The 21,723-nt window shown below is 40.3% G+C and overlaps 1 protein-coding gene across 1 annotated transcript in view; it reads right to left on the bottom strand.

Annotated features, from left to right (window-relative positions):
- Positions 1-3,778: 3,778 nt before the first annotated feature.
- The window catches only part of PLD1 (phospholipase D1), a gene marked incomplete at its 3' end in the record, with an annotated part of 134,603 nt that continues 116,658 nt past the window's right edge, over positions 3,779-21,723 (bottom strand). The window contains exons 21-26 of the mRNA XM_083364872.1: positions 18,181-18,294; positions 13,465-13,514; positions 12,388-12,522; positions 8,573-8,726; positions 6,292-6,406; positions 3,779-4,003 (exon numbers count right to left, since the gene is read on the bottom strand). Coding sequence (XP_083220998.1) covers positions 3,779-4,003; positions 6,292-6,406; positions 8,573-8,726; positions 12,388-12,522; positions 13,465-13,514; positions 18,181-18,294 — 793 coding nt within the window. The remainder of the gene's footprint in view (positions 4,004-6,291; positions 6,407-8,572; positions 8,727-12,387; positions 12,523-13,464; positions 13,515-18,180; positions 18,295-21,723) is intronic.

Raw genomic sequence — 21,723 nt, 5'->3', positions numbered from 1 at the left:
TGGCCGAAGAAGCTGCCGGGGGCACCATTCAAACAGTACAGCCTGCCAAATTGACAAGGTTCGAAGAAACGGTCCACCTTGAGGACGCCAAATGCACCGGAGAATCTTCTGAGGAAGAAGAACCTGAAATCAACTGACTCCAAAAGCAACCAAACGCGCAACACCGCAACAGCCAGCAGAGAGAGGACAGTTACAAGGCAGTTCTCTTACAGAGATGTAAGGGGTGTGGCGGCAATAATTTTCGCGACAATTGCAGATTTCGTTCAGCCATGTGTAGAGCTTGCGGAAGGACAGGCTACATCATGGTGGTTTGCAGAGCCCGCCAGAGAGACTGGCCACCCAAACACCAGTCAGAAGAACCGACGAGGAGAGGTACTGGGGCCCAGGGTCCAGTTAGTGTGGGATTTTTCAGAAGCCCTAGAAGCAGATGCCGCACCGGGGCTCGACGCCCCCTGAAACCCAAACTTAAGCTCATGGTAGAGCTACAAGGAGTTCCATGTAAGATGGAATTGGACTCTGGCTCTGCAGTCTCAATCATTTCTCAAGACACTTTTAACTTTGTGTGTAGGCGCAGTAACAATTGGGCCAGACTAAAACCCTCAGATATAATCCTAACGGATTTTCAAAATACTCACGTTAAAGTTAAGGGAGAAGCCACTTTGTTGGTAAAGTTTAAAGGGTTTTTGGGGCACCTGGATGTAATAGTAGTAGGGGGCCAGAGAACGAGTCTCATTGGACTCAACTGGTTTGATGCCTTATGTATTCAGATTACTGGCATAAACTGGATGCAAACTGTAGACCTTGCGTCAGTGTGCGAAGAATATGCAGATGTTTTTGATTCAACTCTTGGAACATACACAGGCCCACCTATCTCTTTTAAGCTAGATCCCAATGTAGTTCCAATCAGGGTTAAGCCTCGTAGAGTTTCCTTTGCCTTAAAACATAAAATTGATTCCAAAATTGATAAGCTTGTAGAACAGGGCGTGTTACAGCCTGTTGATGGTGGGGAGTGGGAAACTCCTATAGTCACTCCACTTAAAGACAATGGGGAAATTCACATTTGTGCTGACTATAAATGCACTCTAAATAAAGCCCTTAAGCAACACTTTTACCTGGTTCCAGTGGTCAACCATATTTTAGCCTCCTTGCTATTTTTGCTAAACTTGATTTAGCACAGGCCTATCAGCAATTGCTGGTTGATGAGGCCACAGCCACAGCTCAAATGATCGTGACTCACAGGGGGGCTTTCAAAGTAAAATGCTTACAGTTTGGAGTCAGTGTTGCATCAGGTATTTTTCAGGGAATCATGGAGCGTACACTCAAGGGTATTCAGGGTGTCTGCCCTTATTTTGATGATGTTCTTATTGCAGGGGAATCCCCAGAAGTGTTGGCCAGTAGGCTCAGGGCTGTTTTGCGGAGGCTTTGCGAAGCAGGCCTCAAATTAAAAAAGAACAAGTGTAGTATTGGGATTTCTTCAACAGAATTCCTGGGTTTCTGAATTGATGCTAACGGCATTCACCCCACTGATTCTAAAGTGAAGGCCATTAAAATGGCTCCTAGGCCCAAATCAAAAGGAGACCTACAAGCATTCTTGGGCCTCCTAAACTTCTATCACACATTTTTACCTCATAAGGCAGCAATAGCAGAGCCCCTCGACAGGCTTCTAGATAAAAAAGCTCCATGGAAATGGACTAACTTACATGAAAAAGTTTCCAGGAATTAAAAGCACTATTGTCAGAAAAGTCCACTGTAACTCACTACAAAAAGTCTAAACCTGTATGTCTTGCATGTGATGCATCTCCCTATGGGGTGGGGGCAGTTTTAAGTCACATAGAAAAAAAATGGGAAACAGGTTCCTATAGCATTTTACTCAAGGACATTGTCTTCTGCTGAGCGCAACTATGCTCAGATTGACAAAGAGGCCCTAGCCATCGTTGCTGGAATAAAAAAATTCCATGATTATTTATATGGCAGGGATTTCATGGTCTACACTGACCACAAACCTCTGTTGGGACTTTTCACAACGGACAAACAAACCCCCCCACATACTATCTCCAAGAATGTTGAGATGGTCTATTTTCCTATCTGCATACAATTTTAAACTAATTCACAAACTGGGCAAGGAAATGGGCCATGCTGATGGCCTCAGCAGACTACCACTGCCACTAATGGATCCAGATCTGGCTCCTGCTGCTAGAATATTGTCCATACAGGACATACCTGAGTTTCCCCTCCATGCAGGGGACATTGCTGCTGAAACTGCCACAGATTAAATACTTAGAGTGTTGTCATGGGTATACACGGGCTGGTTGGAAAAAAGTCCAGGCTCAGAATTTCAAAGCTATTTTGTCAGGAGGCATGAGTTATCTGTACATAAAGGCTGCATTTTATGGGGAAACAGAGTCATAATTCCCACTTCCCTAAGAGACATGGTTTTACAATCGTTACATGAAGGCCATCCAGGCATTGTCAGAATGAAAGCTTTAGCTAGAAGTTACCTCTGGTGGCCTGGCCTTGATAAGGACATTGAGGCTCAAGTCCACGATTGTTATACATGCCAGCAATGTAGGCTGGAAATGCCACATGCTCCAGTTCACAGGTGGGAGGAAACACACACTCCCTGGTCTAGAATTCACATAGACTACGCTGGGCCCTTTCAGGGACAGCTCTTCCTTATAGTAGTGGATAGCCACTCCAAATGGCTGGAAGTAATTCCAGTTCCTAATATGACTACAATGAGTTAGCCTGTACTCAGCTTCGCGTCTTCATTCCTGCGCCAAAGAACCTGCTATTTAACAGTAGGCATACAAGGAATTCTTTGGCCATGTGTTTCTTAGCAGGAAGGGAAGAACTAATTGGTCCCTCTTCAAGAGAATAAAAAGATTTTTGCTAAATCGTTACATGAATACACTTTTTTCGGCCATCAGGGGGACAAAACAAATCTGGTGACTTACCACTACTGCTTTTAGAAATCTTCATCACTTATTGTTCCAACAAGACACAGGCAGGACAAATTATTTCTCCTGCTAAATACAGCACTAAAAAAAAATTCTATGCAAAACCTCTATAACTTACTCCAGAAAGAAAGATCACAGTTAAGCCCAAAGTGGCATCGTGCAGTGTTTCTCAGTAGTTGCTGTACTATTCGCAGAATTTAAAAAGGATTTATAAAGAAATACTCTATCTAACAAGTTCCAAAGACATAAACAACAGTAAGGGCATACAAAGGAGTCAAGGCATTGTCACTGTTACACGTGGATTGCTTTTAAAGTGGAAATGTAGATGCAGTTCACTTTGTCTGGAAAGATAATTTGTACAAGCAGTAACCTTAGTTATCTTTGTGGAAAATCAATTACCCATTTTTGTCCAGAATAAAAGATGGCTGGTATAAGCGGATATCTTATCCCAGTTACTTATAACGAAGACTTTGTAGGTTCTGTTTGAGATAACCATATATGTAGGTTAAGCATGCATGGGATATGGAAAGTGTCTTGAAGCATGACTGTAGACATTTAGAGAAAGTATCTTTCATTCCCCTCTTCCCTCTTTCCAGGTTGCTTGGATGACCCTGCTATCATTGAGAACATAACTTCTCAATTACCTGCTATTTCGAACACTGTCTCTGCTAGGCTGTTATTTTCTCTCAAACCCTACCATCAAAAGGCACTTTTGGATTGGTGCAGCTTTTCCTTCTTATGGCAAAAAGTTCTTGTGAAACCAGAAGCCAAACCAGATCTGTTTTGTCTACTTAAAAAGAAAAATTCAAGCTGATTTCTACTTAAGTCCACGTCTCCATGGGCACTATGGATTCTTTTGTTCCAACAGAGGGAAGCAAATTCTCTTCATCCAGGAAGCGAAAGGGAAACTGTACGAGAAATCCACGGATTTTCTTCAGTTCTTCAGCTGCTTTAGTGGGATTCTCGCAAGCAATCTTTGGTTTAGTGATGAAATCCCGCAGCTGAGTTAAGTTATTGACTTCATCGGTAGGTAGACATCGGAAAACCTAATTGAGAGGAGGAAGAGTGAAGAAAAAGGTGTGAGAACAGATCTCTCTCTCTAAGGACATGTCTATACTAGAAACTTGCCCAACTGCTTAGTCATAGTACCTCTGTTCATTGAATTTTAGAACTTTAACAAAGGATTTTCATAATCTCCAACACACTGGGTTTCCCCCCCGCTCCAAGATATTTTGGAGACCAAGTCATGTTAATGTTTATATTTACATTCTGGTTGACGTTAGGACCTTAAACTGCTCCAGCCCTCTTTCACTTAAGAAGAAAATTATCACTGGTTTTTCGCAAGCACTTGAAAGCAAAGCTGCCAGCTATAAATATACAGGTAGTCCTTGACTTACAACCACAACTGAGCCCAATATTTCCATTGCTAAGCAAGGCAGTTGTTAAGTGCCTCATGTTATGACCTTTTCTGACACAGTTGTTGCAATTGTTAAGTGAATCATTAAGCCGTCAAACAAATCTGGTGTCCCCCATTGACTTTGCTTGTTGGAAACCAACTGGGAAGGTCATGAATGGTGATCACATAACTCCAGGACAGTGCAACTGTCATAAATACATGTGCCCAACTATGGGGATGCTACAGTGGCTGTAAGTGTGAAAACCGGTCATAACTCACATTTTTCAGTGCTGTTGTACCTTTGAGCAGTCACTAAACAAATGGTTGTAAGTCAACGACAACCTGTATATAGGTGAGAGAGAGAGCTCCTTTGGCTTAAGGATTGTTATTCTGATCAGGGGATTTGGGATCATGCTACAGATATAACCCAACTGCTTCACCATATACCTAGGATAAAGGTAGGCAAGTTTTCAGGTATTGGGTTTGTCTATGGAGATTCTCAGTCATCCAGGTCGTGGTTGTCCCAAAGGTGCTTCTTCAAAGGCAACCGGACTTTCTTTGTTTTTCCTTGAAGATTTTTGCTTCTCATCCAAGAAATGTCTTCAGTTCTAAAGAGCAGTGAAACGTCTTCAAGAAAAAAACTAAGAAAGTCCAGTTGGCTTTGAAAAAGCACCTTCGGGACGGGTGTTGGGCTGTAAAAAGTAAACAAGCATGTTTTAAAATGGCCAACCATCTTGCAGATTGCCAAATTTCACCAGTGTAAAGGCTTTCATAACTGAGGCATGTCACACAAGAAAACTAAAACTAAAACCCCAGGAGAACACAAGCATTTTGTAACATTGGGTGACCTTGCAAACTTTCAGTCAGTTGATATATTTGTTTTTAAAGTTATATTTAGTTCTAAAGTTCTGGAGTCCCCTTCAAGTGTTGCTGTGTGGGCATTCATAGCAATACCACATCACTGATCCCTAAATCAAGACATTCTCTAATACGGATGTGAAATGCTTTGGGACTTGATTCCAAAAGTTGGTGTGAGCCGAGCAGGAGCACATACATAGCTTAATATTTCCCTCCCTCCCCGTGGTTCAGTGTCTGTGCTGCCATCCTACTTCGCCTTTCCACTGCTTTGCTGATGCCAGACTGCCATGAACCCTGGGGGGACGGAGCTCTCAGGTGGGGAGGGGAAGACAAGAAACAAACCATGCCGAGTGGCTGCTAGAGACATCGGCTGACCGACCCCAAGGCCACAGGCTTGGGAATGGAATGCGAACCATTGCCGAGCCTGCTAAACATTAGAACTGTTACCAAAACAATATGTTTGAATCTAACTGGATGCTAGGAAAATAACGGTGAGAGGGGGGGGAGGTAAGTTGGCAACTTTTGTGTGTAAACCTCAGATCTGGCTTTTTATGCTTTGTAACCACTTGCCTTAGTAAAAGTATTCCTTTCATTACAAATGCAGTCGAAGGCTCTTCTTTGATAAATGGCCAAGATGGGACAAATCCAACACATAAACACACAAGTCAGGGACTTATTAAAGAGAGGTTGGGTGACTTCTAAGAATTGGACAGCCCCAGGGCTTTTTTTTCCTCATAGAATGCTCAGAACGGAGTTCCGGCACCTTTTTTGGATGGAACCTTGTAGGGTAGGCAAGGTGGGTTGTATGACATGTGTGAGTTCCGGCACCTTTTTCTTTTACAAAAAAAGCACTGGACAGCTCTATTCACGAATGACAGAGTTGGAGGTCTTCTAGTCTAACCCCCTTCTCAAGCAGGTGACCATATACCGTTCCAGATAAGTGGCTGTCCAGTCTCCTCTTAAAACCTTCCAATGATGGAGCACCCACAACTTCTGAAGGCAAGCTGTACTTTGCAAACAGCTTGCCTTCAATACCCGTGCCTTTCAATAACAAGTGTGAAGCACAATCCCATACTTCACCTTCTCAAAAATAGTGGCATTGCGTGCTGCTGTTGAAACCCACACTTCTTTAAAGAATTTGTCACTTATGGGGTCCTGGATATCATTCAGATCTATGGAACTGCCAAGAACAACCCTGAAGAATTGGACGAGAGAAAAGGGGAAAAAAGAAAAAGAAAATTGCACACAATTAAACTGGTAGGTGTTGTTAATAGTGTGAACAGTTTTGAGATTGGGAAGGTGAAATGCAATCCCACAGGGTGCTAATAAAATATAAGAACATTCTTCCAATACAAACCAAACCAAGAATGGTTGTGATTATCAACCCAACGTTTGGCTGTTTTGTTTCGAAGCTTCTACACAGGTTTTAGCAGCTAACCTATATCTTGCCAAAGGGGCAAAATGTGCATGATCAGATACGCTCCACGTCTTTCTTATTTGTGTATTTAATGTTTTTAATCCTGCCTTTATTATTTTTCTAAAGGTGAGAAATACTTTTCAAAAAACACCTGGATTTCCTTGTTTTTTTTTTCTTGAAAACGTTTCACTACTCATCCAAGAAGCTTCTTCACTTCAAGAACTGAACTGAGAATTGAGGAAGCTTCTTGGATGAGTAGTGAAACGTTTTCAAGGAAAAAAAGCAAGTAAGTGAACAGCACCTTTGGGACAATCATCATCTGGATGACTGAGAACCCTCATAGATACATAATACTCCTTCCTCCTTCTACTTCCCATCCCTATGAGATGGGTTGGGCTGAGAGGGAATGACTGGCTCAAGGTCACCCAACTGGCTTTCATATTTAAGGAGGGAGTAGAATTCACAGTTTCCTGGTGATTGGCCCAAAGTCACCCAACCAGCTTGCAAGCCTAAGGGGCAGTGGTAGGATTCAGCCAATTTGCACCACTTTGGCAGAACTGGTGGCTATTTTTTTGTTGCCCAGGTCCAGAATGGACTTCCGGAAGCGGCATTCACACACAGAACTGGTTGTTCACATATTTGAATCCCACCAGTGTTAAGGGGAGAGTAGAACTCACAGTCTCTTGGTTTCTAGCCTGATAATAGAGTAGAATAGAGTAGAATATAGAGTGGAGTGGAGTGGAGTGGAGTGGAGTGGAATAGAATAGAATAGAATAGAATAGAATAGAATAGAATAGAATAGAATAGAATAGAATAGAATAGAATAGAATAGAATAGAATCTGGAAGGGACATTGGAGGTCTTCTAGTCCAGCCTCCTGCTCAAGCAGGAGATCCTATACCTTTTTAGACAAGTGACTGTCCAGTCTCATATGGTGCTATGAGGTAAATACAAATGAGGTGGAGTTATGTGTTGCAATGCACCTTTCAGAATTTGCTTTCCCAGCCTGCATTCTGCAAATCTCTGTGACTTTCTTGACTGACATTCATAGTAGGTGGTGGGAAAGGACCGGATTTTAGAGTGTTTGCAATGTGTGTTCACTTTGTGGGAGCTACTCTGCTGCTTATCTGCCCAGTTAGATAGCAGGGGTAAATTAAGAAGGTCTGTTAATTATATTTCCCACACTGACAGTGGCAGCTTTAATTCTGAACAATTTTTTGAAGGAAGAACTTTGAACAGGCAGCAATTATTATAAAGGCAATTAAACCTCTCCCCCTCAAAATAGGGAGAAGGAAGGCACATTTACTGCAAATGACTTTGAAGCTGAATAAATGATGAGATGTTGTGAAATGAAAAGAGGAAAGGTTAAACCATTCGTCCAGGTTATGGTTTAATGGGTAGAAGGCTCAGGACAGACTACTGTACAGTCTCTCTTGTCCAATCATTATAAGTATATGCTGAGTGCCAAAACCCAAATTTCGATCAAGTGACCCTTGGGATGCTGCAATGGCCATAAGTGTGAGGATTAATGTTAAGTCCCTTTTTTTCTAGCTCTGTTGAAAGCTCGAACCGTCGCTGAGGACCACTTTAATACACGTCTACGGAGATGCTTAATCATTCAGGTCACGGTTGTCCCAAAGGTTCAGAACTCAGGAAGCTTCTTAGATAAGAAGTGAAACTTTTTGAAAGAAACACCCCCCCCACACACACACACACAAAAGTCCAGTTGCCTTTTGGAAAAGCACCTTAACACATATACCTACAGCTGCAATCATTTACTATTAAACTGAGAATAGGCCCCACTGAACTAAATAGAAGACCTGGCTGAATAGAAAAGCATAGGATTGTCTATTCTGTGGGTTCTAAGGCAATCAAATGACTGGAAATCCTTTTCAGATTGGTTTTATTCCTACTTTTCTCAAAGCAGTTTTGTCAGCTGTAGTACCTAAAACATTGAAGGCGAAGAGACTGGGCAAATCTTCCTGCTTTGTAGTCTTCCCCATCCATCACTGAAGCAACCGTGTCGGTATCCTCCACAATGACAGCCATTTCACTGTCTCTTTTCCCCAACATGCTTCTGTCATTGATGTTGGCGGAGCCTGTAACGACACAGCATTGGCAAAGTTGCAAATGCAAGGGATAAATAATCAACTATTTTAAAAATAGTTCAGAGGACCCTAGCTGGATCCAATGTCCTGTGTTTCGAACTCTACCATAATCTACCCAGTCATCGAATTTGATCCACGGTAATAAAAGCTCTGAAATAATACAATAAATAAATGTAAGAAAATGTTAGGTCTTATTTCGTTAGGTAACTAATAGCTGATCTGGAGGACTATATATATTTTATACAACAATAAGTAAAAATATAGTTTTTATCAGCAATTGTCTAGAACAAGTGATGGCTTTCCAATTCAGGATTTAATGAAACCAATTACTTGGGCTTTGCAAGAATTTTGGTCCAATATGGAGTCTGGGACAAAAATGGCCATGATAGTATTATGGTAAAAATTAGATGGGGAATATGTTATGGTGGGTTCTGCTGGATCTCTAAGTAGTATAGATACCACAGGGCAAGAATTAAAAATTTGTGGTCTTCACTTGTTCCTGAACTTTGGTTCACTTTGATCCTAACCAATATTTCCAGTTAATGGGAGTTGCAGTCCAACTGTATGTCACACCTGTTGTCATAGGTCAGTGATGGCGAACCTTTTAGAGACCGAATGCCCAAACTGCAATCAAAAACCCACTTATGCATCATCAGTTGCCAGGTGGGCATGGCCCATTGGGTGGGCGTGGCCGCAGTGATAACGGCACACCGGGTGGGACTAAAAAGTTCAATCAATCAATTCCAACTTTGCGAGATCTTTTTTCCCCCCGCAAGAAGTTGAAATTGATTGATTGAATCTTTTTTTTTCCATATGGCGGCAGAGGCCTAAAGCAAAAAGGTTTTATAAAACCCAGCTGAAGGCCTAGGACTGGGGTGACGGCGCACATGCCCACAGAAAGGACTCTGCGTGCCACCTGTGGCACACGTGCCATAGGTTCACCACCACAGTCATAGGTCATGGAATCCTTCTGGGCACCTTGGACCTAAAGCTGATCTATAATCAGATGAAGAAATTTTGAGTAAGCAACTGCTCCGTTGCTTAACTGGATCTAAACGCAGGGTGTTCAAGGAAGAGCCAAAAACCAAATTGTTACTTCTTTCTTTGTTGAGAAAAAATAATTTATTGGACTGATTTGCAGTGCAAATCTAATGATAACACTTTTCTTTCCTTTACAGGAATTTTCCAGTTATTGCATATTGGAGAAAAAGGGATCTTTATCATGGAAAGACATCAAATTAACGGCAATGAATCGGAGCAGGGGAGGTGAACAGTTTCTGGCATTTTCTGCTTCAAATACCAAAAATAATCTGAAAAGGTTTGCTTATTGAGGAGGAACAGCTCTATGCTCTTCTGTCTTTTGCCAGCCTCAGGTGCATCTCTTATGTCTTGTGGACATTTCCTTAATTCAGAGTAGTAGACATGCTGAGCAATATTTTCTATCTTTTTTTGCTTAGTTAGCTTTCAGCACAGCTATGGATTTAAGGTACTCACTAGGGCCTGTTTAAAATCTTCCTTTACTGGCAGATGGGAAAGAGAAGGCTGGATCATCTTGCCAATCTTTGCATATGAGTGCATATCAATCAATCCATTGCTCTTTCATAAGAAAAGGAAAGGGAAAAAAAGGTGTGACAGTAGATAGCAAAGTGAAGATGAAGGTTGCTGAAGAGAGGCTGTATATCAAAGGTACTGTTTAGTATAAAGAGTCAAAACCACGTAACGTAATATCCAAGACAATTTGTTTTTTTTATTAATCATTTGACCATATTGAAAAGCTATAAAAACAATACAAAGAAAAGGAGGACATATTGCTAATATATTATTTCCCCTGCTTAAGTCATTAAAATCCAAGAACTATTGGGAGACCAAGAATAAATTATTACACATATTGCAGGGAACATACTTCTACACAGCTGGGGGGGGGAACTCTGTTTTTCTATAAAAATATTAAGAGGGTGGATCACATAGAACATAACTGCAGAGCAATGATATATTATTAATATATCCTACTTTCCTATTGTTTTTACAACTACTTGATATCGACAAAGGACTAATCAGTAAACCAACTGAACTGAATTAGAACAGCAATGTCACAAAGTCTGTCTGTCTGTCTGTCTCTCTCTCTCTCTCTCTCTCTCTCTGTGTGTAGAAATACCAACAGCTTTATAAATCCCAGCCTACAAAAGGCGGCTAAATAATTCTCAGTTCAAATCAGGAAAAAAATAAGATTTATTTCTTCAGTAATTCCACAGGATTTCTGCAGAGTAGATCTATACATTATAATGTCAACAACTCTGCCAGGAAGACTATTTCAGTTGAAAACTGTTGAAACACAGGAAATGCAGGGCCAGCTGTAAGTATGTAAGGGTTGGCTCAATGTTGTAGGCATTTATTCTTCTCCAGAGATAGAGTAATATAAGAAGATATTTCACCTATTAGGCATTTTGTTTTAAAATGTCAGCTTTCTTTCTTTTTTATGTGCCATCCTATGCCTTTAAGCCAGCAGAATCTTCTTTGGGGAATACAGTTTGTTCTGGATAAATGTATTGTATAACTATGGCCATTGGATTTTTCTATTTGTAGAGCAATACAACCATTGTTGCTTGGTATTAATTTTGTTTTGTTTCTTCATGTCTCCCTCCCTGAACTAATGTGCTTCTAATGTACCTATCTTAGGCTGGCTGCTTCCTAAATTTAATTATGCAATTACTTATTGTAAAAACAAAAACCCCAAGATGGTTTACAATTTAAAAAATCCCAAGAAAGCAATAATGTAAGTAGTTTAACTTAACTACTGAAGCTCAAATATTTTGGCCACCTATTGAAAAGAGAGAACTCATTGGAAAAGACTCTGATGTTGGGAAAGATTGAAGGCAAAAGAAGAAGGGGATGCTAGAGGATGAGATGGTTAAATAGTGTCATTGACACAATGTTCATGAATTTGGGCAAACCCAGGGAGAAAGTGGAGGATAGTGGGGCCTGGTGTGCTATGGTCCATGGGGTCGCGAAAAGTCAGACATGACTTAGTCACTGAACAAAACCTAATTACTTGTACATAAGACAGCCTTAATATCATGGGTGCCCATATTCTGCAGAATTCTCCAAACCTTCTTGAAAATCAGAAGCTGGAGGGCATTCCTCATCTTCGGTGGGTGTCCAGAAAGCACAGTATACTGAAAAATTACGCCCCCCGTGCTTCACTTCTAACAGGATGGGGAACCCAAGAAATGCATATATCAGATCAAATCTGGGTAGGAAGGTTGCTCTTAAAGTTATTCAGACTCTTAGTTATGTAGGGATTTAAACATGATAGGCAGAACTTTCACTTGGACCCAGAAGCAAACTTGGAACCAGCATAGCAACAGGAGGAGGTATCTACTGATGTGGAATTCAAGTGCTATAAATCCTAAATTCTATGTTTAGGGGTACGTGACACACCCACGTTCAGATCTGCATCAGCTATTCAATTTGGAGAAAGACTGAATTGACAAATCAATCATCCACTTCAGCGACTGATTCAAAGAGTGAGTCATTCAAACTGCCTTCTAATTGAAACTCCAAATTGGCCTCATGGCCCTCTTGAAATCTGCCGAGATATATGGCAAGGATGGTCAACTCCCAAACACTGGCACTTAGCACATTTCTCCCTTACCTATAATGACTGTGTTGTCATCAGCAACCAGCAGCTTGCTGTGGACATAGATCAGTTCAGTAATGAGTTTCCCTTCCAGCTCAGCATAGTTTCGAAGTCCACAGAATGAAATGTAATTAATCCATTGATTTCCAACTGAAGGGTTACCATTAAGAAATGGAGGATGAAAGATAGAAGAGAAAAAAAGAACAGAAAAACTTTAGGTCTTTAAAAAGTAGAAGAAATGAAAACAGTTTACAGTTTTTTTACAGTATTTAAATTATGGAAATGTGGGTTTGGGTTAATTATTAGAATACATTTCTTGACAGTAGTAGCCCGTTAAGCCAATTACCTAGGAAAACCTGCCTACTGTCTAGAACACTTCAGATATATCATACTTAATTACTATAAATCCAGGCTAGCATGATCTCTAGCAATGATGGTTAGAATTATGGGACATAGCATCAGACTGGTGGAAGATGTCTTGGAGGGCAGGACAGCAAGTCTGGATTTTCTGCATCAAGTTATAATATAGAGTTAGATTAGACAACATTCAGCCCCACTAATCCTATATTCTGTAACTGCAGTAGAAAAAAAGAACATGTAACATGGGTGCAAACATCTATCTCTGAAAAGTGGATTCATGCATCTAGATGGGCATTTTTATTCTATCATTCAGCTAAGGTCTACCAAAGGAAAAAAAAATAAACATTCTCAATTTGACTACCTAGCAGTTTTGGCATAAATTCAAATTTCAACTCCCCAGATCCTTATGACTAAGCCGAGGGAGTCGACTTGCTGGAATGACATCAAGTAAAATCAGGAGAAGCAGCTCATTTAGAATCACATCCAAAGGGATGCGATAAGATAGCAGGGCTTTTTTTTCCCCCTTCCCCGGACACCCAGATGTTGTTTTGCTAGTTTGTTTTCATTATTTTTGAAGATTTCCTTGACACATTTGAAGCCTCCTACATTAGCAATTACATAATCCTGAAATTATTCCAGATACTAAGTGCTTTATGGTAATCAAGAAGGTTTGGTTGGTGTCCTCAAGACCCAATGGTGAGGGGAACACAGAGACCCAGGCAAAGGACTTACTTTCAGCTTTCAGCTGTCCCAAGATTGAATTTTCTCCTCTGCACATGGTCCTGGAAAAATTAAAGTCACCATTACATTTACAAAAGAGCTACATGTGAATGAGTTTATAAGAATGTGTTTAGCTGAAATCATCAGATACATCTCTCTCTCTCTCCTATCTACCTATCTACCTACCTACCTACCTACCTACCTACCTATCTATCTATCTATCTATCTATCTATCTATCTATCTATCTATCTATCTATCTATCATCTAATCTATCTCATCTATCTGCAGTTCCGAAAGTTGCACTGAGAAGAGAGATCATGAGGTCTAGAAAACATTGAACAACCTTAAGTTGCAGAAGGCCAAGAAAATGTTTTTGCTTTCTCTAAGTCTTAAAGGAAGTCAGCAGTCTGAAGCCTCTGACGCTTCTCTGTGCAACCTGAAATCTGAAGCCTTAAGGCTATGTCCTAATGTATATGAATTCAGGTTGCAGAGCTCCTTTTGAAAGTCAGGGGGAAAAGCAAAGAAAACAACAGTGTTGTCCAATACCTGGCTGACTTCAGCTGATCTAGAAAAGCTAAGCAATGGGAGATCATCATCTAATAACAGAACAGTAGGCTGGGAAATCAATAAGATATCCTAGAAGAAAGCAAGGTCATCCATTTTGGTTGTCAAGAAAACTACATGGTTGTGTCTATGACAGAGTTCCTCAACCTTTCCGGGGTTGGAGGCCCGGATGGGAGCAAGGGGAAAAAGAGGGGATGGTTTTGTGGGACCAGTAGTGGGCCGACAGGTTGGGGACCCCTGGTGTATGACATTAGCAGGAGTTGAGATCAACCTGATGAAAATGTTACTTTTTATGCAACAGCTCCTGTGACTTGTCAATCATATAGTGAACTTTTTTTTAAAATTCCATTTATATGCCGCCCTTCTCCGAAGACTCAAGGCGGCTTACAAGCTTAGCAGTAGCCTTCATTCTATGTATATGCCTGCTTATTATGGCTTTTACACACCCCCCCAAGCGGCATTATTACAAAGTCAGCTTAATTGCCCCCAACAATCTGGGTCCTCATTTTACCTACCTGGGAAGGATAGAAGGCTGAGTCAACCTTGAGCCTGGTGGGATGCAAACCTGCACTAATTGCAGGCAGCTGGTGTTACTTAAGGAGGCATCAGCCCACTGCTACACCAACTTAAGACTTGTCCCCAATAACCTATTCGAAGAAAGCTTTCTGACTGTGTCTCAGAACTGTTGGACATATTTGTATGAAGGAAAATTAAATATGAGCACAGATATAGAACTGGAAAACTCCCATCATGGTCAACAGCAATACGTGATGGGGACAGTAGTCTGGAAAAAAGACTATAGGACACCTGGACAAATAGGTGCCTAGACTGGGAAAATAAGGGAGCTTCTTATGCTTCTAAATAAATATACGTATGCCACCCTAAATAGGAATCACCGTACAGATTTTCCAAGCCTGGCATGTTTCCACCTTAGGAGTTCTTCAAGGCAACAAGGTAGACACAAAAGACCCTCTTTGAACACAATTGTAAATGGGCATTATTAAAGCAAGTCCTACACCAGATTTGGTCTACTGAATGATACCAATATGTAAGACATAGAACATACAACACACAATAATAGGGTTGGAAGGGACTTTGGAGGTCTTCTAGTCCAACCCCCTGCTCAAACAGGAGACCCTAATATCAAGCAGTTGTCCAGTGTCTTCTTGAAAACTTCCAGTGAAGGAACACCCACAACTTCTGAAAGCAACCCGTTTCACTAATTCATTGTTCCCACTGTCAAGAAATCTCTCTTTAGTTCTAGGTTGGTCTCTCTTTAATGATTTTTTTTTACACCTGTTACTTGTTGTCCTGTCTTCAGGTGCTTTGAAGAATAGGTTGACCCCTTCTTTTCTATAATAGCTGCTCGAATATTGGAAGACTGCCCTCGTATCAACCCCAGTTCCTCTCTTTGTTTGACTAGACCAGGGGTAGGCATCCTTGGCTCTTTTATGACTCATGGACTTCAACTGGTATTTTATTCTGCCCTGTGAACCGCCCTGAATCCTCAGGGAGAAGGGCGGTATATAAATGTTATTAAATTAAATTAAATTAAATTAAACTCCCAGAATTCCTGAGCCAGCTATGCTGGCTCAGGATTTCTGGGAGTTGAAGTCCATGAGTCATAAAAGAGCCGAGGTTGCCTACCCCTGGACTAGACCTACCTAGTTGCCTCACATCATTTTGAAAATCAGCATTAAAAATATACATGCCCATATGTATCACTTAATTTATTTTGAAGTAGGCAGTGCTTTTTTTGTAAAAGAAAAAGGTGCTGGAACTCACACATGTCATACAACCTGACTTGCCTAACCTACAAGGTTCCATCCAAAAAAGGTGCTGGAACTCCGTTCTGAGCGTTCTATGAGAAATAAAGCCCTGGGAGTAGGTATCTGTAAAACAAAGAGGTAGACTGCCCCAGCTCCAGCCCCAGTCACAATACACAATGGGAAAAGGAAAGAAGAAAGATTAATTAAAAAGCCAGAAAAGGCATTCTAGATTTTCTTGGCGAGACACAACCCCAAACTCAGTGCTCCCTCTGCTGACTCTTTAGCAGAAATACATAATAAAATGAGCTTTGTTCAGCTCTGAGAAGGTCTAACACTGACCCTGTTGGATTGCTGGCAAGAGGAAAGGGGGTTGAAGATGCTTAAAGTGATTCAAAAACTTATTATAAAATATTGTTTCATAGTGGTTTTACACTGCTTATTTTATAAACTGCATTTCCACTTCAGGGCTTGGACTAGTGAAGTCCCTGAGATTTTTGTGGAGTTTCCAATGGCACTGTTGTCCATCACAGCTGCACGGTTCCCTGCCAGCACTCCATCGTCTTTCCTCCCCAACTGGATGGGATATAGCTGGGTACCTGAGTAGTTTTCTATGAAAGCATCACTCAGACCAACACCTATTTAGCTTCAACTATATTGCTGCTTTATGTGAAGCTACTCCTTCTCACTGATGCTTCTTATCACTGTGATAATCCTAAAGATGGGACCTTTTTCTTTGAATTCCTGCTCAAAATGCCAGTTTTTGAGTCAAATGAACCCCAATAGCAGCCTCGTTTTGACACATAGTCAATAACACCTGTGTATGATTTGACTCTATGGTGCTGGAGAAGACTCCTGCGAGTCCCTTGGATTGCAAGGCGATCAAACCGGTCAGTCCTAGAGGAGATCAACCCTGACTGCTCTTTAGAAGGCCAGATCCTGAAGTTGAAACTCAAATACTTTGGCCACCTAATGAGAAGGAAAGACTCACTGGACAAGTGCCTAATGCTGGGAAAGGTTGAGGGTAAGAGAAGAACGGGACGACAGAGAATGAGGTGGCTGGATGGAGTCACTGAAGCAGTAGGTGTAAGCCTAAATGGACTCCAGAAGATGGTAGAGGACAGGAAGGCCTGGAGGAACATTGTCCATGGGGTTGCGATGGGTCAGACACGGCTTTGCAACTAACAACAACAATGATTTGACTACAAGAAATACTTCATGAGCATATGTTCTCTACTTATTTTGAATATTTAAAGATTGGGTAGAGGGACCACTTTTAGCCTGCCATCATATCGAGGACATGCTTAGCCTTAGTACTACATTAATCCATTTTTACAGCTTCATACAATAAACTGAACCCTCAGTAAACATAACATAATATGCTAAGCCAAACATTTTTTCTTAAGGTTAATGCTACCCAAACTAAACATGCTGCATAAATGAATCTTTTAGATCCTCACCTAACTATTTTATGTGAATGTAACCAGAGTCAGAGAATCGGATGCATGTTAACGTTGATATCACTTTTTACTTCCTTTCTCCTTCTTTTCCTTCCATGTTGCCAATGGAAACTCGGTAGGATAGGGCCCTACTCTGAATCTAGAAACTGCCAACATTTGCTGTATCTAAACCCTAAACAATGTAACACAATCTATAATTTAAAATTTAAAGACATCCTCTCCTTTAACACAAGCACAAGAGAAGTAGAATTTCCTATGACTTTACCAGCTAGTAAACTGGAGGAAAGGTTATAAAAATGAAATAAATTCTACAGATCTAATCATAGATTCTTGGTTAATATGTCTACCACTATCTTGAAGGAAAAGGATTACTCCAGCAAATGATTCTTGCTTGCTTTTCCTAGATGTTCCTTGAATCTGACAAATTGAAACTTTAAATCACAGTCTCTGGAACAATTTTTATCTACACTTTTTCACATCACAGTAGCAGGTTTATTTTCCCAGAAGATCTATCTCCCACTTCAAACTACAGAGTAACTTTTCTCTTTAGCAGAAAGGGCTAAGATGAAGAAAATCTTCTTGAAAATCTCAACTACACTTCAGTCTACAGATCCTATGTATTGGATGTGTCCAAGAGCTAGCATCTTGGTTCTAGTCTGATGTACATTACGGAGGAAGAAAAAGAAATGCCTTGGTAAGACCACACTTGGAATATTGCATCCAGTTTTGGTTGCCTTGATATAAAAAAGATGTTGAGAATCTAGGAAGAGTACAGATAAGAGCAATAAAAGTGGTTAGGGGACTTCTTTTACTCTGGAGCCTCTCAATTTGTTGTGTTTTTTTTTGAATCTGGGCCAAGCATCCATTAGATTCCCTACTAAAATGCTTTACTACATTTTTGAAAATAAAAGGATCCAGGCCAGACCTGTAAAGTTACCTGTAGTTAAAATGCATAATGGCCTGAAGAGCATTGCCTCCTCCTGTTGAAATATCACCTTCAAAACCAGGCAGCAGGGGAATCACTACGTAGACTCGGTACCGTTTGTTTTCTCTAAAAGAAAAACAACAACAAGTAATTTAGCTTTGTGACAATATTGTGTATTTTACAGCACTGGCAATTCAGTACAATACAGGTAGTCCTCAGCTCATGACTGCAATTGGGACTGGAATCTTGATTGTTGAGTGAAAGGTCATTCAATGAGAAGTTATGAGACTGTATTGCTCAAGAACCACAAACCCAGCACTCCTGATTACATTAATTAAGCAATCTCCCAGAATCTTTAAGAAGCTGGACCAAGGAGCTGCCTGCTGAAGGATTTCAGCTTCCCGCAGAGCTGAAATCTTCTGGCAGGCAGCCCTTTTGCTCTCAAACAATTTGAAAAACGAATCCTATTGGCAGGCAGCAGCAGCTTGCAACCTTCCCTGCCAATTTCCACTGACTTTCTCAGGAAGGTTGACAAGCTTTGAGATCACAATCACATGAATGCAAGAAAGGGTGGGATGCTTTGCAATAGCTGAAAGTACATTATGGGCTACAAAGAACCTTTTTCCAAGACTATCATAATTTTGAACCACCATAAAAATAAACAGCCAAAAATTGAGGACTACCTGTAGAAGCACTCATGAGGTTACCTAAACTAACTAAATATCTGCACCAAGAACTCTATAGTTCAAATATGAGTTGGAAGTGCTTTACAAGCCATAAAGAGTCCTGTTATAACTGTCGTAATTTTGGAGCAACATTAAACAGTCATAAGTTGAGGACTACCTGTACAGGCACTCATGATGTTACCTTTTTGGTAACTAAATATCTGCCAGAAAACCACCAAGCTCAGAGAGCAACAAGGATGCCATAGTTCAACCCTGAGCTATAGATATTCTCTTTTATTTGAAGATGTATATTGGAAGATCAGGGAACTGATGATTTATTTAAATATATAAACACAGAGAAATGTTTAGATGGGGTTTATTTCTGAATTGTCTACGTAAAGAATGATGATCTGTGAAACTTGTTCACAAATTTTTACAAACATGTGAAAGGGCGGTAGAACATAAAAATAGCAAATTCTCTCACAGATTATCTTCACTTTACAGTTCGGCTATGCTTCTCACAGCCCTCCCATTTCACATACACCACACCAAATCACTAGACAAACAAGCAAGAACAGACATTGAACAAAGATTGGTAAAGCTTTGTTTGATGAACAAATTACATTTGGCAGCACTTGTATTTTATAGATTTCAAATGATTTAATCAAGTTGTTAGCACTTCTAAGATCTTTCCCATCCTGGCACTTTCCAGAAACCCTGGACTACAATGTTGTTTATTATATTTTTAAAGCATCCAACAAAACTGAGTTCTCTCTGGGATAGAGATCTATATACTACTAAAACTCTCCTGTCTGTACCTTTAACAGGGTGAAATGATGCCTATTAGGGCAACGGTTTTTCAACCAAGGTACTTCAAATGGGTTAACATAAAGTATGCCCAGACCATTACTTTAGTGAGAATGAAATTTTGGATTATTTTTGCCATTTCAGTGCTGCTGCTGTTTAGAACCACCTCTGTGGTGCTGCAGTCACATGATTCTTATTTACAACATTCCCTGACGCCTTCCCACAAGTCACTGGGGAAGCCTGGGGAGCTGGCAAGGAGGAAGTCAATGGCAATCGTATGACTTTAGCTGACAGTGGGAGAAAGGCAGCGGGTTGGGACTTGCAACTTCCTTCCTGTGAAGCTTTCAGTGAGAGAATCAATGGGAAACCATGCAAGGAAGGTTAGAAATTGCTCAGGTAAGGAAAAATATCTGAAAAGATGACCCAAAGAATGACCCATGGGTTGTCTAGTATCTATTTAAAAGACAGTATAAAATATATTGAAAAGCAATCAAACTAATAATAAAAAACAGCTACATATATATAAAAATAGCAGCAACATTTAAATAAAAACAAAAGTAAACCAAAATAAAATGAGCCATAAATATATAGTGGTTCTAAAATGGTTGATTAAAATGCTCAGAAAAATTTGAAAACACTTAGAAACATGTGCTGGGTAAGTCTCTCTGATATAGTAGAAACTGTAGCCTCACACTTCAGGAGACTATCATGCTGGGGAAATTAACTAGACTAGAGAGAGCTCCAAATCTACCCAAAATCTATTTCCCGGTATTATTTGGAGGAACTGAAGTTGTACTGGGCAAAAAAATAATTTTATAATACAGGTCACGCCAAAGAGAAATCCATATTTTCCTAAAAAAATCATCTTCTTAGAACAACAACCGAATAAAATCATATGAATATTTCTGAAGCCAAGCTAGGAAATACAGCTTCTGTCACTCACTTTGATTTGCAAACTGCCTTTCCCTTTTAATCCGAAAGTATTGCTCTTATCTAATTGACATATTATATCATGTTGTCCAGCCGATTTCTGGGCTATTTTATTTCCGGAGAAGCCCTTGTGTCTCTTTAGTTAGAAATCTTAGATGCATGCACTATACCCATAATGTGTAAGTTGCCAATGTGTAGAACTGACATGGAGACTAGCCTTCCAAATACACATGTTACAATTTGGAATGTTTAAAAAGGATGACTTTGTATTGAGATATAATCCAAGGAGACAGGCAGTAACCAGTAGGTGGCGAACATCATATGGCTTGGATAAAATTGACTGGGGAAATGGAAGGAAATCCATCAGTAATTAGTTTCTGAGCCATTAAAAGGCACTTGGGGCTTTTGAAAAAGAAACAGTCACCATCATATTAAACAATTAAAAATAATTTTAGATAATTAATACCAGACATATGAGAAGTTATATGACAATAATGCCAGGAGGCTAATGCAATGAAAACTCCTTTCACCAAGTCACAAAGGAGGTGAGACTTCTGGGTTGCAAAGAGTGCAATTTTAAATTATATATTCATTTCAAGTACAGCAACTATTTCTGCCATTGGAGGTCAGGCTGAACAGAATGGGAAATCAATCAATCTTCACACTTCCAAAGTGTGAGATAATATCTGAATATTTCAGTTTTGTAAGGAGTCGATTCTAAGCAAATTTTGCAAATCCCTTATGGATATACGTCACTATGAACAGCAGCATTTGTAGAAGATTGTGGAAAAGCTGAACCAAGTAAAACCTCTATTAATGCACTGATTGTATTCATGTAGTCATCAGGGATTGAATTTATGCATAATAAGTTGAAATCTCCCTGCAAACCATATAGAACACCCCAAAGCATAGAATTACACTGTACAGAGATCATGGTGTGTGTGTGTGTGTGTGTCCAAACTTTTGTTTGCCTGGGCTGCCCTGAGTGAAGAGGAATTGTCTTGGGACACATGTAAAATATATATTCAGGTAGTCCTTGGCTTACAACCATTTATTTAGTGACCATGCAAAGTTACAATGACATTGAAAACGACTTATGATTGCTTTTCACACTTCTGACCACTGCAGCACCCCTGTGGTCAAGTAATTAAAA

Source organism: Vipera ursinii (assembly GCF_947247035.1).
Source record: "Vipera ursinii genome assembly, chromosome: 5".
Lineage (NCBI taxonomy): Eukaryota > Metazoa > Chordata > Lepidosauria > Squamata > Viperidae > Vipera > Vipera ursinii.
The sequence above is the reverse complement of the archived record's forward strand: the minus strand, read 5'-3'. Positions and strand labels throughout refer to the sequence as shown.